The sequence below is a fragment of the Phoca vitulina genome, unplaced genomic scaffold (assembly GCF_004348235.1).
Source record: "Phoca vitulina isolate PV1807 unplaced genomic scaffold, GSC_HSeal_1.0 scaffold59, whole genome shotgun sequence".
NCBI lineage: Eukaryota > Metazoa > Chordata > Mammalia > Carnivora > Phocidae > Phoca > Phoca vitulina.
Genome location: NW_022589762.1, coordinates 1,900,757 through 1,920,101, shown reverse-complemented (window position 1 = coordinate 1,920,101; position 19,345 = coordinate 1,900,757). Strand labels below are relative to the sequence as shown.

At 46.2% G+C, this 19,345-nt stretch overlaps 1 protein-coding gene across 1 annotated transcript in view; it reads right to left on the bottom strand.

Annotated features, from left to right (window-relative positions):
• CACNA2D4 (calcium voltage-gated channel auxiliary subunit alpha2delta 4) overlaps positions 1-16,783 on the bottom strand; it is a 123,528-nt gene extending 106,745 nt beyond the window's left edge. The window contains exons 1-6 of the mRNA XM_032390745.1: positions 16,608-16,783; positions 13,124-13,205; positions 11,159-11,275; positions 4,739-4,798; positions 3,429-3,591; positions 2,951-3,082 (exon numbers count right to left, since the gene is read on the bottom strand). Of these exons, the coding sequence (XP_032246636.1) occupies positions 2,951-3,082; positions 3,429-3,591; positions 4,739-4,798; positions 11,159-11,275; positions 13,124-13,205; positions 16,608-16,783 (730 nt within the window). The remainder of the gene's footprint in view (positions 1-2,950; positions 3,083-3,428; positions 3,592-4,738; positions 4,799-11,158; positions 11,276-13,123; positions 13,206-16,607) is intronic.
• Positions 16,784-19,345: the final 2,562 nt, after the last annotated feature.

Here is a 19,345-nt window from a genome sequence, read left to right as displayed (position 1 = left end):
CGCTTACTTTAGAAACAAAGAAAGGCCAAAAATTAAAGCTAAGTGTCCAATTTAATTAGTTAGAAAGAAGAACAGCAGATAGATCCAAGGAAAGGGAGAAGAGGAGATAAGATCAGAACTGAAACAGATTACATGGAAAGCAAAGAAGCAATAGAGAGCAGTCCATGGAGGCAAGAGATGATACCTGAGAAAGACTAACAAAACAGAGAACCCAGTGGTGGAATGGTAAAGAAAAAAATGAGTAATACTATAGATAAAAAGGGGAAATAATTATAGATACAGCAGAGATTAAAAAGGTAATAGAATAAATAGCTTCCTGGAAATAGTTTTGAAAACTCAGACAAAATGGATGGAATCTCTCTTAATTTACCAAATTAAGAAGGAACAGAAAGCCTTATTAGTCCTGCAAGTATCAAATATATGGAAGTGGTAGTTTGAAATCTTCCCATAAAAAAATCAGGCCTATATGGTTTTATAGATGAATCCTAACAAGCTTTCAAGGAAAACATCACTCTAACTTATTTAAATACTTCCAAAAACCAGAAACAGAGGGAATATTTCCCAGTTTATTCTATGAAGCTAGTATAATTTTGAAAACCAGACAAAGACAGTACCAGAAAAAGAAATTACAAGACCATTTCACTCATGGGTGCAAAAAATCCTAAACAAGATACTAGTAAACTAAATCCAGCAATGCATAAAAGACTAATTTGCTATGATCAAGTTAGGTTTTCATAATAACGTAAAGACGTGTTAACATTAGGAAAGGCAATAGGCAGACAGAAGACATAATAGGCATTTCACAGAAGAAGAAAAACATACAACAAATGACATATGAAGAAAGAGATGCTCAGCTTCACAAGTGATGGAGGAAATGCAATGCCAGACCACAGTGAAATACCATTTTGTACTAAAGTGTTATTAGCAAAAATGGTTAATGTTTCACAATATCCAGGGTTTGAGAAAATGTGGATCAACAGAATTTCTTATTCATGGCTGGTGGGAATATAATTAGTGCAAGCATTTTGGAAAACAAGTTTGCACTTTCTTGTCATAGCTGAAAGGTCACGTATCTTAAGACCTAGCAATTCCATCCCTAGGTACATGCCCAAGAGAAGCTCTTATAATATGTCTCGGGACACATGCGTAGGAAATGTTCATAGCAACCCTGTTCTTAAAAGTAAAAAAAAAAAAACCAAAAACAAAACAGAGAAGAAAAATAAAAAACTGAAAACAACCCAGACAGGATCAGGAGGATGAATAAACTGATATATTGGCCCCCAGAATATGATACAGGAACAAAAATGACAAAGTACAGATACATGTAACCACCCAGATGAACGTTGCTAATATAATACTGAATGAAAAAGCAAGCTCTGAAAGCCTATACACAAAACCAGTTTAATAATTTCCAAAAATGAGCAAAACAAAACAATATATTTTTAAGCAGATGTGTGTGTGTGTGTGTTTGTAAATATGAGATAAGACTAAATAACTAAGCAGACAGCCAAAAAATTTAAAATGGAGGGGTAAGTTCGAAGTGCAAGATAGCTGTTACCTGGTCAGTTGGGGAGGGTGGGATTGGGGGGAAGTTGGGGGACCAAGGGCAGATCAGAGGAGGAGCATATTAAGTAGATAGAGGTTTGATAACATTCTAGTTTTTGCATCAGTGATGTATACACAAGCATTCGTTATATTATAAACAAAAATAAAAATAAAATAAAATAAATAGAAATAGGCCTGCATAGACTCATGGGAACAGTGGTACCATGCATCACGCATACAGACAATACATATCCAGATATTGGAGTGCATGGTTGATTCACTTGGTTTTTGATGTAAATGGTCTAGATTATTGCTTCAGTTCCCCACTCTGTCAAGCGTGTGTGGGCATGACCCGATCGGAGCCAGAGACAGGCAGCTAGAGATATCAGACAGACTGATAGTCAACCCAATACTGTCCTCCCGAGGGCTGACATGTATCTATAAATGTGGTGCGGGTGTGAGAAATTGCCCCCTTCTTTGCAGACTGATGGGCCATAACTGGACTGTGTTGTTTGCACATGAGTTGATGTCTCTGGAAGCCCTGATGTGGCAGAAATATTTGCAGGAATTCTACCCTGGAGAAGACCTGAGGGACATGTGAATTGACTTCAAGCATTTGAAGGGCTGTTACATGGAAGAGGAATGAGCTTGCTCTATTGAGGCTCCGGAGAGCAGAAAAAGAACCAGTGACTGGTTGTGGATTTGGGCAGAGAAACAAGGGCATGCAAACAACGGGAACCCTGTGGGATCTAAGATCCCCGTGTAGTCCCATAGAGGATCTGACTTTTCCACCCTGGGGACACAGAGGGGTCCTTTAGGATTTTTCTGCTTTCCTGTCTCAGAAAAACAGGACAACTTCACGACTTTCCAGACAGTGTGCTAAAATATAAAAATGGGTTGGAGTAAAATGCAAACCTCATGGTAGATGTTTCTGTTTTCTATTTTTATTGATGGACAAGGGATTTTTCTCCATGCCACCCATTAAGTTGGCCACTAGTCACATACTAACCTATGACACTTTCTACATTGTTGTTGAGCACTTCAAATGAGTATGTTCCATGTCTCCAATTAGGATGTAAATTTCTTAGGATCAAGACTTGTTTTATCTTATTTTTGCATTTTCCATAGTGCTTTTCATGGGACAAGAGTTTAATGTGGGCATTTTGGGGCTGATTACCATGGTGTTTGATGGTTTCATTCATTCATTCATTCATTCATTCGACAGCTATTTCTTGTAAATGTGCTTTTCATATTGTGAAGAATGTCAAAATGTGGGTTGGAGATACTTTTGGATGGGCGGTCCATTCACTGGGGGCCTGAGTGTCGGGGTCTGTCTTCAATGTCTCTATTGCCCTATTCCCAGAAAAGCCCGGAAGGCCACGGAGATGCCTCCTGATGTCCCTACCTGGATAGATCCTGAAGAATCCAGTGGAGCTGCCAAAATATTGCCAGGTCAGTGTTGGGTCTCTCTGGAAGTTCTCCACAAAAACAGGGTTCAAGGCTTCAGACATGTAGACTCCATTTAAAATGCCTGGGTCTAAAGGGTGAGATTATAGAAGGAACTGCTGGGGAAACAAAGTTAGAAGCAATAGTGACCAGTTCTTCATCCGCTGACCACACACACACAGCCTGCAGTGATGCTGTTCACAACTGCCTGCTACCTCACACTCGGAGAGCCACACTAACACCCTCTAATCCAGGAACACTGAGCTTTCTCTCAGCCCAGACTTGTGTAGAATCCTTTTTCTTGTTCTTCTCAGTCAAGGAGGGTGGAGACTCAGTTTACACTCTGCAGGGCTTCTCAGGAAAATAGAGGCACAGCATTGAAACTCACAGTACAAGCTGTTCAGAGAGGTCCAGGTGGGGGTGGGGCAGGGAGTTACCTTTGTTGTACACGTTGGTGGGCAACTGCACACTGCTGATGGAGGTGTTCACCATCAGGTTGCTGAAGTGCGCGTTGGACTCAAGGATAAACTCAGCCCCCAGCTCCACATAATTGCCGTTCTCGTCCCTCTCGTTGATCAGGACAGAGTTGTAATAGTCAAACTAGGGCGGAAGGGAACGAGCAGGACAGACAGTGTGGACACAAGAGGCCCACAGGGTGAGAGAGAGAAAAAGAAATGGCGCAGGTGAGAGGACTCAGATGTGAGAGATGGGGTCAGACAGACTGATAGCATCCATACCAGCAACACCCATGGACAATTCAGGCAGTACTCTGCATCACGCATACAGACAATACATATCCAGATATTGGAGTGCATGGTTGATTCGCTTCGTTTTTGATGTAAATGGTCTAGATTATTGCTTCAGTTCCCCACTCTGTCAAGAGTGGGCATGACCCGATCAGAGCCAGAGACAGGCAGCTAGAGATCCAAGGTGAGGTAAAGAGACAGAGCCAGCCTCATGGGTACCACCATATTTTTTTTCCAGTGTGGGGAGCTCCTAGAGACCCAGAATGGTGGTGAGGCTTCTCTCTTTAAGAAACAGCCTGTGACCCCGATGCTCCTCTGAGGAGTCAGCAGTGTGCTTTCTGGCTCTAACATGCAATGTTGGGGGGGTTCCTATCTGTCTACAGTCACTTTCCACTTCACCATCCGTTTGACATACAGAGCTGACCATTTACAATTTCCTCAATCTTGTGTTTTCCAATTTCAGTGTCTTTTCTTTTCCCTCAGCTTCTCCATGCCCTTTCTGCTCAAATCTCCCTCAGCCTGAGGCTGTCCATACTGCCACCCTGTCTGCAGGAGTGTCTGAGCCTCTGCCCCTTCCCTTCTGTATTCTTTTAACTCTGTTTACCAACTCTCATGGGCTCGTTACATGCCATATGCTAAAGTTATTTGGTCTATGAGCTTCCTGATTTTCTAATCTTTGCAGAGGCTAGCACATTGCAGTTGGGCAGTAAATGTTTATGGAATGGGTGGATTACCACTCTGTCCCCTGCTCCCCAAGTCTTGAGAGTTATCTCTCCTACCTGGTCCATAAATCTCTTCTCAAAAGACCAGAGAGCATTTCAGAATCAAACTGTCGTAGGTTCATACAAATCCTGTGCACATTAAAAGACAGTGTGGGACCTCCCACCTCCCCCCCACCCCCACTCCATATCTTGTACTCAGGTGACCCTGGCCCTTGGTGGGGGTTGGGCCATTAGTCATTATACTCTCCCTGCAGCAGCTCTGGGAGCAGGAGGACTCACCACCAGAGACTCATTGAATTCATGGTTCAGGTCAGCCTCCTCAGCAGCCTCTACCAGATTCTGCAGGACAGGAACACAAAAGGGAGAATGAATAGGCAAAACGAGGTCAGCAGGTCTTCAGTAATTTCTCCTGCTAAGAATATACCCAAGAAAACTGAAAAGAGGTACTCAAACACTAACTTGTGCACAATTGTTTATAGCAGCACTACTCACAATGGCCAAAAGGTAAATGCATATTACTCAGTGAAAGCAGCCAGTCTGAAAAGGCTATATCCTGCACTCCAACTACATGACATTCTGGAAAAGGCAAAACTATGGAAACAGGAAAAAGATCAGTGGTAGCCAGAGGTTTGTGGGGAGGGAAGGATGAATAGGTAGAAAACAGAGGATTTTTTAGGGCAGTGAAAATACTCCGTATGATCTATAACAGTGGATATATGTGTCAAAACCCATAGAAGGTACCACACCAAGAGTGAGCCCTCATGTAAACCATGGACTTTGGCTGATAATGATGTGATAATGTAGGTTCATCAATTGTAACAAATGTACCACTCTGGTGGGAAGTGCTGATAGCTGGGGAGACTGTATTTGTGGGGGCAGGGGTATATGGGAACTCTGTACTTTCTTCAAAATTTTGCAGTGATCCTAAAACTGCTTTAAAAATAAAGTCTAGGGGCACCTGGTGGCTCAGTCGGTTAAGCGTCTGCCTTCAGCCCAGATCATGATCCCAGAGTCCTGGGATCAAGTCCCGCATCGGGCTCCCTGCTCCACAGGGAGTCTGCTTCTCCATCTGCCACCCCCCATGCTTGTGCGTGTGCTCTCTCTCTCTGAAATAAATAAATAAAATCTTAAAAAATAAATATAAAAAATAAAGTCTATTAAATGTGTATGTGTATATACATATATTCACATATGTATCTACTGTACACACATACATACAAATATATATATTCAGTAGTCAAAAGATAGAAACAACCCAAATGTTCATCAACTGATGAACATCCCAACAAAATGTGGGATACCCATAAATGGAAAATTTTTCAGCCATAAAAATAAATGAGTTCTGATACATGTTAAGACATGGATGAACCTTAAAAACATGAAGTAAAAGACTCCAGATATGAAACGGTTACATATTGTATAATTCCACTTTTGTGAAATATCCAGAATGGAAAATCTATGGACAGAAAGCAGATTAATGGTTGCCAGGAGCCAGGGGGGTGAGGGAATGGGAGTGACTGCTTAATGGGTTCAGGGTTTCTGTTTGGGAGGGATGAAAAGTTCTGGAACTAGATAGTGATGATAGTTTCATGGAGTGTATCTCATGTCACTGAACTATACACTTTAAAAATGGTTAAAATGGTAACTTTTATATTTATTTTATTTTCTTTTTAGAGAGAGAGAGCATGTGAGAGTGTGAGCAGGGGAGGAAGGGCAGAGGGAGAGGGAGAGAGAATCTTAAGCAAGCTCCATGTCCAGTATTGAGCCCAATGCCAGGCTTTATCTCATGACCCTGAGATCATGACCTGAGCCTAAACCAAGAGTCGGATGCTTAACTGATTGAGCCACCCAGGCGCCCCACTGGTAACTTTTATATTATGTGTATTTACCACAATTAAAAAAAAAAAAAAAGGACTCCAGCATTACAGAGCATCATGGGAAGTAAGGAAATTAAACGAGACACAGATCACAGGAAGATCCTTTTTCATGGATTGGAAGAATTAGTATTGTTAAAATGACCATACTACCCATCAGCCACAGCAACTTCTTTCATGACACATCTCCAAAGGCAAGGGAAACAAAAGCAAAAATGAACTTTTGGGACTTCATCAAGATAAAAAACTTCTGCACAGCAAAGGAAACAGTCAACAAAACCAAAAGACAACCGACAGAATGGGAGAAGATATTTGCAAATGACATATCAGATAAAGGGCTGGTATCCAAGATCTATAAGGTACTTCTCAAACTCAACACCCAAAAAACAAATAATCAAGTAAAAAAATGGGCAGAAGACATGAACAGACATTTCTCCAAAGAAAATATACAAATGGCTAACAGATACATGAAAAAATGTTCAACATCACTAGCCGTCAGGGAAATACAAATCAAAACCACACTGAGAAACCACCTTACACCAGTTAGAATGGCAAAAATTAACGAGGCAGGAAACAACAAATGTTGGAGAGGTTGTGGAGAAAGGGGAACCCTCTTACACTGTTGGTAGGAATGCAAGTTGGTATAGCCACTTTGGAAAACAGTATGGAGGTTCCTCAAAAAGTTAAAAATAGAGCTACCCTATGACCCAGCAATTGCACTACTGGGTATTTACCCCAAAGATACAGATGTAGTGAAAAGAAGGGACACATGCACCCTGATGTTCATAGCAGCAATGTCCACAACAGCCAAACTGTGTAAGGAGCTGAGATGCCCTTCAACAGATGAATGGATAAAGAAGATGTGGTTCATATATACAATGGAATATTACTCAGCCATCAGAAAGGATGAATACCCACCATTTGCATTGACATGGATGGAACTGGAGGGGATTACGCTAAGTGAAATAATCAAGCAGAGAAAGACAATTATCATATGGCTTTACTCATATGTGGAACATAAGGAATAGCACAGAGGACATTAGGGGAAGGGAAAACTGAAGGGGGGGGAATCAGAGGGGGAGACAAACTATGACAGACTATGGACTCCAGGAAACAATCTGAGGGTTTCAGAGGGGAGGGGTGGGGGGGTGGGGTAGCCTGGTGATGGGTATTAAGGAGGGCACGTGTTGTGATGACCACTGGGTGTTATACACAAATAATGAATCATGGAACACTACATCAAAAACTAATGATGTACTGTAAGGTGACTAACATAACATAATTAAAAAAATGGGAATAATAATACCAAAAAAAAAAAATGTCCATACTACCCAAAGTGATCTATAAACTCAATGCAATCTCTATCAAAATCCCAAAGTCATTCTTTACAGAAATAGAAAAAACTACTGTAAAATTCATATGGAACCACAGATGACCTTGAGTAGCCAAAACAATCTTGGGCAAAAATAACAAATCTGATTTCACATCACACTTTCCTGATTTCAAAATATATTACAAAGCTACAATAATCAAAGCAGTTGGTATTGGCACAAAATCAGACATATAGACAAATAGAACAGAACAGAGCCCAGAAATAAATCCATACATTTACAATCAACTGATCTTTAAGGTGCTAAATACACACAATGGCAAAAAAATAGTCTCTTCAATAAATGGTGTGGGGAAAACTATTTACATGCAGAAGAATTAAATTGGGCCCTTATCACACACCAAATATGAAAATCAACTCAAAATAAATTAAAGACCTAAGTGTAAGACTTGAAATTATAAAATTACTAGAAGAAAGCATAGAGAAAAAGCTTCTTGACACTGGTCTTTTGGGGGGGGCATATGATATCAAAAACACAGAGAACAAAAGTGAAAATAGAAATGGGATTGCATCACCTGTACCTATTTTTGCTTTTGTTGTCTGCATCAAACCAGAAAGCTTCTGCACACCAAAGGAAATAATCAACAGAATGAACCTACAGTTAGGAAAATTGGAGAGCTACATGCAGAAGAATGAAACCGGACCACTTTCTTACACTGTCCAGGAAAATAAACTCAAAATGGATTAAAGACCTAAATGTGAGACCTGAAACTATAAAATTCCTGGAAGAAAACACAAGGAGTAATTTCTTTGACATTGACCATAGAAACATTTTTCTAGATATGTCTCCTCTGGCAAGGGAAACAAAAACAAAATTAAACTTTTGGGACTACAGCAAAATAAAAGGCTTTTGTACATGAAAGAAACCATCAACAAAACAAAAAGGCAACCTACTGAATGAGAAAAGATATCTGCAAATGATATATCTGATAAGGCATTAATATCCAAAATATACAAAGAATTTATACAATGTAACAGAAAAAAACCCAGAATAATCCAGTTAAAATGGGCAGAAGAACTGAATAGATATTTTTCCGAAGAAGACATCCAGATGGCCAACAGACACATGAAAAGATGCTCAACATCACTAATCATCGGGGAAATGCAGACTAAAACCACAATGAGATATCTCTTTACAGCTGTGAGAATGGCTAAACTCAAAAACACAATAATGAGTGTTGGTGAGGATATGAAGAAAAAAGAACCCTTGTGCCCTGCTGGTGGGAATGCAAATTGGTGCAGCCGCTGTGGAAAATAGTATGGAGGTTCCTCAAAAAGTTAAAAGTAGATGATCCAGTAATTCCACTACTGGGTATTTACCCAAAGAAAATAAAAACACTAATTCAAAAAGATATATGCTTCCCTATGTTTATTGTAGCATTACTTACAATAGCCAAGATATAGAAATAACTCATTTGCTCACTGATAGCTGAATGGATAAAGATGTGGTAAAAAATAAAATAGAATATTACTCAGTCATAAAAAAGAATGAAATTTTGCCATTTGCAACAACATGGATGGACTTAGGGGCTGTAGTGCTGAGTGAAATAAGAAAACTAGTGTAGAAAACTGATGCACAGCAATGTGACTTTAGTTGACAGTATTGTATTGTGTTCTTGCAATTTGCTAAGATGGCAACCTCTCCAACATTTGTTGTTTCCAGCCCTCTTTGGGTGTTCTCATTACACATACAAGAATAAATAAAGGAAGGAAGGAGGGAGGGAAGGATGGAAAGAAGGAGGGAAGGAAAAAGTAACTGTGTGAGGTGATGGTTGTTGATTGGCTTGGTTGAGAAGAGTATTTCACAATGTATATGTATATTTTTGGGTCATCAGTTTGCACACCTTAAATATACACAATTTTTTTTATTGTCAATTATACCTCAATAAGTCTGGGGGGGCGGGGTAGAAAGGACCTGAGCTCCTATTCTGGCTTTGTCAGGGTGCAAGCCACTAAGCCTCTCAGAGTCTCTATCCATACAACTGTATATTAGGTAAAATAATCCAACCCCCAAACCCTAGGATGTGAGGAAGAAATTCCACAGGGCAAAGATAATTTTAGTGCTGCTTTGCAGGAAATTTCCCCATGGATGCCCCTGTAGAAGGGCCTGTGACTGAGGCCCCCACGTAACCCCCAGCAGGAGAGGGTCTGGTGCTTGGAGATCTGCAGAGCAAGCAATCTTTTTGTTGGTTTTCCTCAATTGAAGCCTTGGGAAAGACAGTGCAACCAGAGCCCCAGAGAGCCCAGAGCCCTGGCCTCTGGGAGTGCGCCAGGATTACTTTTGTTCTAGCACCACAAGGACCAGCACCCGAAGTGGTGCATTCCTGCATCCCAATGTCTTTGCCCAGAGAGGTGTTTTAAACAGCACTGCAGATAGAAGGAGGCAGACGTTACTGCCCGTGTTAGTTGTATGTGAGATCAATGTCCTCCTGCTGTAGCCTAGGATGAGCTCTCCAGTCCCCAAGTTGTCTTCTCTGATGCTACGATCCCTCTCCCCTAAGCTGTAGAAAAGAGGCTGCAAATTGTAACTTGTGGGAAAGAAGGCCCCAGCGACTCTGACACTGATGCTTCACAGAAAGTGGGTTTTGATGGGGAGGTGGGGAGTCAGGCAGGCACGCTGGTCAGGCTGAGGCTTGCTCTCTCCCCAACCCCTGCCCTCAGTCTCTCCTGCACAATCTACCATCCTAGCTCCATCTCCTCTCTCCTTGTTTTCCTGGTTCCCCCAAGAGAGTCCTTTTGGGGATAAGACTGGTCTTGGATGGCCAGATTTCTGGCTGGGTGGAGCAGGGACTGTGTCTCTCCAGCCAGCCAGGTCCCCACAGACATTGGGTAGGTGGATGTGCAGTGTGGGAATCATCTGAGCACGAGGCCCAGCACTATAAGTACCTCTGCTGCCTGGGTGGCCTTCAGAGCACGTGGGTGCCATGAAGGGTGGGTTGATATGCAGAAGAGGAGAGCATGGAGGGAGGAGTAGGGGAAGGAGAAAAGGGGAGAGGAGAAAAGGGAGAGGAGATGAGGGAGCTTGCTTTTCGAACTCTCCATCCAGCTATATTCCCTTCCACCCATCAGCCATCCATCCATCTCCCCGTTCATTCAGCTGGTGACCCCTAAAACTCTTACTCTGTACCTGCTCTGTGCCCGTCTCTCAATATGAGGTTGTGATGCAGAACGCTTCTTAACACTGTAGATTGATCCTATTGTATTGGGCATGGTTCCCTCAGGCAGAGCTCAAGTTCCAGCCCCCACCTCTCTTCCCTTTATTCCCAATATTTTCTCCTTTACAAGGATCTTTTGGCTCATGAGGATACAAGGCAGACACTCAAGGTAGGAAGAGGATGGTGTGGGAAAGAGGATAAAGGGGCACAACATTGAGGGTCATTTTGGTGTCATGGGGGCTGGGGTGGAACCCCCCACAAATCATAGAACCTAGAGTACCTTGACAGCCTCTACTTTCCTGCGGAGCATGGCTTCCATGTCCTCTGAGAACTTCCTCACCAGCTCTAAGCCATCCACCTCCGAGATACTCAGACTGGGCTCCACATCCTTGTATTTCTGTGCAGGGGAAGTGGGAGAGATGGGCACCTGTAGTCTTGTATATGATTACGTGTGGCCTCCATCTTCTCAAGTAGTGCATTCACACCTGTGAAGTCTTGTTGACTCGACAAGAGACAAGGACAGTCTATCCCCTTCTGGTATAATCTCCCCCACTAACATTAATAGCTGCCTTTTATCAAAGTTCTCTCTGTTCCAGGAACTCTGGACATTAACGTTGTGGTTAATATCCTTAAAAGGGAGTAGACTGAGGCTCAGAGAGGTCAACAAACTTGACCAAGGTCACACAGCCAGTGAATGGAGGACCTGGGGTGGCCCAGGTCTCCCAGATTTCTTTATGCAAGCATGCTGCCTCCCTGGGGCTGCTCACAGGGACTATGAGACATCAGCTCATCTTTCCCTGATGCCCTGTGGTATCAGTGTGCCCCTGCTCGCAACCGTGTGAACTATAATTCTCACTGCCTGGGCAGAGCTCAGCAGCAGCTGTAAGTATTCACGCTGCTGGAGAACCTAGGAGAGTTAAGAGAGCTGGGTTCAAGTCTACTCTCTGGGCCCACAAGGAGATAATCTCTCACCTAGTGTTTATGTCACTAATGTCTAATGACCCCATTTGGCAACCTAGTGGCCATGTGACCTCAGGCGAGTTACTCAGTTTCCTCGTCTATAAGATGTGACATCTGCATGGCTTTAGAGCACGCTCATAGAATGCTTTTACCCAAAACGGCCACGTCATTATTGCTGTATCTGCCTTACCCGGGGTTGGAGGGCACAAATGAGAAAATCAAACGGACCTGGTGCTTTGCTGGGTGGAAGCTCCACGTGAGCGGAAGTGGGTCCGAGCTGTCATTGCTAGAGCGGCCTGCAGGGGGCGCGGGAGAGGGAGCTGTCCGCCTGGCCCCACTCACTCCCTCCAGCCCTGACCAGCGGCCGCAGGAAGGGGCTGCAGTGTGGTCATGCGCAGGCATAAAAACCTGAGATTTGCTCTTAGCAACATTTAGAAAATGGCGAAGATCGTACTCACTTCATGAAGTTGTGGTGAGAATTAATTCGTGAATATAAAGCTCTCAGCAAAGGGTAATAATAGAGAATGGCAGGCTGTTATTAAACCCGGTCTGGGAGTTATAAATATCTGAGAAAATGATGTTGTTTATAATCCAGTAAGAGGACAGACTCGGTATCAATCTGCAATAAAGCAATTAATAAATAAAGGCGAGGGGGAGCTGGTGCACCGTCCTGCCCATCAGGCCCCGCTTCCTGCCCGGGCGCCAGGCGTGGGCTAGACCTCAGCGAGGGCCCCATGTGGGCGCTCTGCAGCGCCGGGCATGGCTGGAGGTCCTGAGAACTGGAGGTCTGGGAAGCTCTCCCCGCAGAGGGCCACAGTCCTGCTCATCTACTTCTCCTGCCCAAGCAGCCCCTGCAGGCGTTGTGCCCTTTCTCTGGCCTCCCCGTCCCCGCTCACAGGTGTCACGGCTACATCCCACTCTGCTCACACCTGCTCCCTCTCCCTTTTATTCTTCACAGAATCCCCCGAAATAAATCCCTTGCCCATCTGATTCCATCCCTTGCCGATTTGATTCCATCCAGCCTCTGGGGGATCTGAGCTGACCCTCTGCTCTTGGCCACTCCACCCTACTGCCCCCACTGACTTGCTCTGTGACTTGGGCAAATCATTCCCTCCCTGGGCCTCAGTTCCCCATCTGAAAATGAGGAGAAAGGATTAGATGATCTCTAAGACCCCTTACAGCATGGACATTTGAGGGTTAGAGGACTCTGCTTCTCCGCCAGGAGAAGTCCCCGGTTGACTGCCCTCTGACCACCCTGCAAGCTCCCCGGGTGGGGGTTACTGACCTTCTGCAGCAAGAGTGAGCCGGAGTACTTGGTCACGGTGTTATACAGGTCCCGGCCGAAGGTGTCTGCCCACAGCTTCACTCTGCCGGACAACAGAAGTGCGCGTGTACACACGTGTACACAGACACACGCACATAGAAAACAACTGTACACACACCCACCGATACACACTCAGAGACACATAATACATAGAGTTTCGCACACATATACATGGATGCTCATATACTCTGACCTATACTCAGAAACACACACAGAGAGCTACCATCCCTCCTGGTTGGGGTGGGAGACCAAGAGGACGCTTTTTGGGCTCAGTAGCTGCCCTGAGGTGGCAGGGCAGACGAGCTGGGAAGCACAGCCTGACCCCAAGCCCCCAAGGGTTCTGATTTGTGAGTGAAGAATGGAGAGGAGAGAAGGGGAATAGGCTGTGGACAGGCCCAGGCCAGGGTGGGGAAGACCCTGAGGACGGAAACAGGAACTGCTTGGCACCACAACTTCTCAATGGACCATGCCCTTCAGTGTGCCCTGCTCAAGGTCACTACCGGCCACCAAATCCTCTGTTGAAACTTCAGAGGGGACATGAGGCTGGGTGCAGAGGAAGAGGCTCTGAGCTTTTTCTGCGGAGGCGAGAGCAGGCCAGGCAGGGAGGGTGTGAGAAGGTCACCCCTCACCCGGGGTGCAGGCAGCTTCATGGAGAAGCCCTGACCTCCCATCCATCCCTGGAAATGCACTAAGATCCCGCCACCTGGCCAGGTTGGTGGCATCCTGCAGTGAGTACACAGGACATCATCTGAGCATCTCCGGATGGAGCAAAATGAGCTTGTCCACATGATCCTGTCAAGGTTGCGTTCATGCAGTAACCAACCAATAATTATTGAGGTCCTACTATGTGCTAGCCATTGCACACAGTGCTGGAGCCACATTGTGGTCCTCACCTTTGTAAAACCCTCAGTGAGAGGGACACCCCTCCACATACAGATAGCATAATACATGTGTGAAGCTGAAGGGCGCCAACAAAGCTTGGGGAGGGGTAGTGGTGGTGCCAGGAGGTTTCTTGGGACAAGTGGGATCTGAGTTCAGTGTTAGAAGTTTGGGAGAGTTGAACTTGCCAAAGAGATTTGGAAGAGATTTCTAGGTAGAGAGTATAGAAGAGCTTGGAGGAGTCAAAATTGACTTCAGGTTTCTAGCTTGGATGGTTGAGCTAATGATGGCGTTATTGAATAAAACTAAGAATATCAGGAAGATCGGAGAGGGGTGGTACAAGTCGGGGAGGGTGGAAGGTGAGGAGGGTCCCTTGTGATATGTAGAGTGGGAGGTTCCTTCCTGTTGCAGGGCTACTGAGTGCCATAGGGCAGGTTGTGCACTGCACAAATCCAGAAGGTGCCAATTGCATTATATCTTGAAAGACACACACTTGAATTTAAAACCTCACATGATCTTCAGGAAGAGCTGTCCATAGGCAATGCGTATGTGAGTCTAACAAGTAGAGGCAGGGCTGAGAGAGTCATTAGCACACAAGTGGGAGTTGAAATTCTGAAGGTAGAGGGATTCTCTCAAGGAGATGTGTAGCATGAGAAGAGCTGTGAGTGGAAGACACACCCTGGGGGACACCAACAATCTCAGGGGCAGGCAGAGGGAAAGGATCGCTTGAGGAGGACAGAAGTTTCATTCAGGTGCCCGAGGAGACCCAGGAGACCCAGGAGAGCTCATTGTCATGGAAGCTGAGTCGTCGAGATTCAAGGAAAAGAGAGTCCAAGGAGAGGAGGCCAGGAATGTCTAGTGGACTGGGCAGGGAGGAAACCTTTGGGGATCTTGGTGGGAACAGATTTGGGAGGGCAGTAGGAGCCTGGCAGGGGGTGGAGGCTGAGGGCTGAGTGGGAAGGGAGGGCATGGCTGGACACGAGGGGATGTGGTGTCATTGGGGTGCACAAGATTGAGGGGGGGATTCCGCAGGGGAGAGAGGAGGGCTGGTGTCAAGGGCCTGGCAGAGATCCAGCTCCAGGGGAGAGGGTGGGGGCAGATGCAGGCAGGTTTGAAGGCCAATAATCTCGGCCAACTGTCGAGGTTTCTACGTCGATGGTCCAGTCTGCAGTTCTCCACAACCAAGACCTGGATTCCAGCTACCTTTACTCAGTACTCAGCCTATCCCCAATGTCTCCTTCTGCCATTAGTTGGTGTGTGTTCTGGGGATAGAAAATTATTCTCTGGGTGCCTGGGTGGCTCAGTCGTTAAGCGTCTGCCTTCGGCTCAGGTCATGATCCCAGGGTCCTGGGATCGAGCCCCGCATCGGGCTCCCTGCTCGGCAGGAAGCCTGCTTCTCCCTCTCCCACTCCCCCGGCTTGTGTTCCCTCTCTCACTGTGTCTCTCTCTGTCAAATAAATAAATAAAATCTTTAAAAAAAAAAAAAGAAAAAAATTATTCTCAACATCTCCCTCAGCAACAGACAGTCACACGGCCCCGCAGTGGGGTAAGTGTGGGTCAAGCTGACTTGAGTTTAAATTCTGACACTTCCGTTTACTGCCCATGTGAACGTGGGGAGGTCGCCTAACCTCTCTGAGCTTGTTTCCTCAACCGCGCAGCACCGGCCAGGCTTCGAAACTACTAGTAGAGGCTCTGCAACCCAGCGTGAACAGTGCTGCTGAAATCCACCACCCACAAAGCTACACACAACACGCATTGTTCAGCCTCCCGGTCCCGAGGGCTGTGCAGACGTGAGGTTGGAAGTGGCTCTGGCAGCCTGACCATCATGCTGGACTTGAGTGGCCAGACCCGGGTATGGACTGAGCGAGCTGCCCCTGCCATCTAGAGTGCTCCGCTCCCCACGTATCTCGGCCATGTCTTTTTTTAATAGGCCCGCCAGAGCAAAGGACTGAAAAACAGACATTCCCAGCAATTCAGCTTTATACCAAAGTGCACGTGACTGATAGCAGATTCTTTCCTGGAGCTGGTCTGAGCGACAGGATGCAGAAGGGGGTTTGGAAGGAGGCAGGAAAGGAAGACGACAACCAAAGTCCAATTTTACTCAGCTCCTGGCTGCATGAGCCATTTGGTCGGTTCAGAGCTGCTATACTCTTTCAGAGTGTCAAAACCCCAATTTCCTCACAAATCCTTAGGGAGCTGTGGTGATTGTTTTGAGCCAGCACAGTCCTCACTCCCAGTGGCCTAATCGCAGCGATTATCCTGGAAGGAGCCTCCCTCTGGCCTGCAGGTGCTCGAGCCGCTGCTTGCCTTCCTGAGGCGTGAGGCCCTCGCGATCACTTCTGCCTGAAACCGGCAGGCGTCCGCGCAGTGGCAGGCGGGGCTCCAGAATGGGAGTCCAGTGGGAAGAGGGGAGGGAAAGGGACAGTGGGCAGTGCAAGCCCCCAGGGGAGAGCTCGAGGGAGGCCAGAGGTCAGGGGTAGGAGGGTGGGCAGAGGCTTGAGCTCTCCAGGGGGAAGAAAGGAAGGCCAGGGCCAGAGGATTCTATGGGGTGGGGGCTGACGCTTACGTTTCCAGAGGAATCTTGGTCTGCCCACGTGTGGGGGACAAGAAGGTGCTGGAGAGCAGCAGGAACAGCATGACCGCGGTCTTCGGCAGGAAGGCCCGGGCCACTGGCCACGGGCAGCAGGGCCTCCTGCGGTGGGGGGCGCTGGTGTCTAGGTGGAACCTGGGGAGTCCTGGCATGGTGTCTCTGTGGGGCTCAGGGTGAAGGGAGGGAGAGAAGAGAGTGGCCTCCGACCACCAGCTCTGTCTGCCTGTCACCCAGATCCTTGGGACGTCCCCAGGCCTTCTGCCTTCCGAGTCCTGGCAAGCCGGGGTTCCCCCAGCTTCCAGTCTTGTCTTGCTACAACGCTTGGCAAGGGCAGGGGCTTCTCTCTGTCCTGCAGAGGAAGAGTGCACAGAGAAGCCGCCCCACCTGACCAGCAGGCTCCAGGAGGGGGGGGATGATCTGGGGGGGGGGGGGGGGCGGTTATGACAAAATGAACCCGTTAATCTGCTGGCCTCTCCTCTAATCCCCTGCCTGACAGCAGGGAGGAGGAGGTGGCAGAAGTGACCTCAGCAGGATTACCCTGATTCCAGAAGACAGGGCTTGGTTCATTCCATTAGGGCTCAGAGCACAACCTCGTACTTTAAAGAGGCAGAGCTCTTCCTGTAGACTTGTTCCTTTTGGACCCAAGGGGAGGAAGAGGCTGGGACACTGGTCCGAGAACGACAGGGGACGTTTGTCCAGTGCTCTGACTTACCAAGAGATGTCACAAATTGGCATTTTAAACCCGAGAGCCATCCCGGGAGGTCAGTGTCATCATCCCTGTTTTCAGGGGGCCCCTGAGGCACAGGGAGGCTCAGGGACCGAGTTGGGACTCCTGTCTCCAAGCCTGCTGCCTTTTGACGAGGCCGTTGATGATGTCAGCATCCTATGGCCCCCACGCCCCCCGTGTGCTCCTGGCTTGAGGCTAGGGGACATATTTGCTGGGAAGCCGAGGAAGCCTCAGGGCCCCTCCCGGAAGGAGCAGCATGTTCCTCTGCCCAAATGTTTCGGTTCTACTTGCAAAAGTAAGATAGTCCAACTACCAGTGGTTAATAGCTCCGTCTCTTGCCATTCCCACTTCTCTGTCTGATTTTCTGTTAGGTGGGTGATGTCTGAGTGCCTGTGGGCATTTGGGAGATCCGGCTAAGAGGAAGTTGAATTGGGGTAACATTTAATTTGGGCTTGGAGGGATATATTTCTGTAGCTCAGCGCCACTTCCTTGTAGAGACGAGTTATCTGCAAGCAGCGGGTGTAGGACTGGCTTCCAGGAACACTCTCATTCCTGCCCGTGTTCAGTATCACTGTGCATGAAGATGGGCAGGTGCAGCCCAAGTTTGTCACCGTGTGAGTGTCCCACAGCACCCGCCGTTGGAAGTACGTGGGAGGGCAGGGAAAAATAAGATTTGAGATACACTGAGCCAGAAGCTAGGCTGGCAGATTCTTCCAAAGATCAAACAAGTACAATTACCAACCAGTTCTCTTGTGTGAGGGAAGTTGTCCGTGTTGAATGTCTGTAATTATAAACAGGTCTTACATTGTCTTCTCTTCAGACAGGGATGACACAAAACAGAATTTGATCACAATGCTTGTGTCTGTGGGTCCGATCACGTGATGGCGTCACCTGAGCACCGCAGGTGAAGTCCCAGGGTACACGGAACACATCGCAGCATGCCTTTTAGTGTATGTGTGGCATCCTGTCCTGACGAAATCTGCTGGTTCCAGCAAAATGGCACACAGCATTGCCGCCAACGCAGAGAAATGCCTGAAGAAGCAAGTGTTCTAGTGACAAAACTCCTACACATAGTCATCAATAAGTCAATGTTGTGGCATCAGAGTAATCTGGTTGCACAATTATTTGGTTCAGTATAAGGTGGCAGCGATTTTTATATGCATTTGAATTGTTCCCGTGAATGCCTAATTTCAGAGGAGTTTTGCATATTTTTCAGATTACAAATCATTACAAATTTAGAAAAAGTACTACACAGGCATATGGGGCAATTAATAAATAAGGAGAATGTGTAATTTTTCTAGGTTTTATGATTTTTGTGGTATTCATCACCTTCTTAAAATGTGTAATTTTGAGTGATTTTTTTCATTCTAAATATTCGCTTTTATATCTATTTTTGTACTTATAACTTGTATTCCTTTTCTACTGTAGATAACCGGCCCCAAATTCTGCAAGCTTCCGACCCCACAGAACCTGGCCCCTCCCCCACTTTCGGGCACCTGCTCACTGAAGGCGCTGACTTCCTCCAATGTGCTAAGCAAGGAAGCTGCTTAGAAAGCTCTATCCATGCTCATCTTGCTCATTCACAGATGCGGCAGTGGCCCAGGTCCTGCCCAGCCCTTTAGATTTCCTTTGGAAGACCTCAAAGTACTTGTAAAGGAAAACGCTGATGTTACAATGGTGAGTAATGTGATGTCTTCTGAAAGACCCGCTAAGGTAGTTCACCCTACAAGTGCCTAACCAGCTGTCCAGAGACAAACACTTTTTATTTTATTTTATTTTATTTATTTATTTATTTATTTATTTATTTATTTATTTATTTAGACAAACACTTTTTAAATAATGCTGAAATATATTGCTTTGTATGCATTATTGACTCTGGCCCATTTTGCTCGTTAGGACCGTGGCTCAGAGGTACACGGTGGCATATTGGGAATTACTAGGGATTGTGGTGGGGGCGGGGGACGTGGGGGAAGGCAGAGGACTCGAG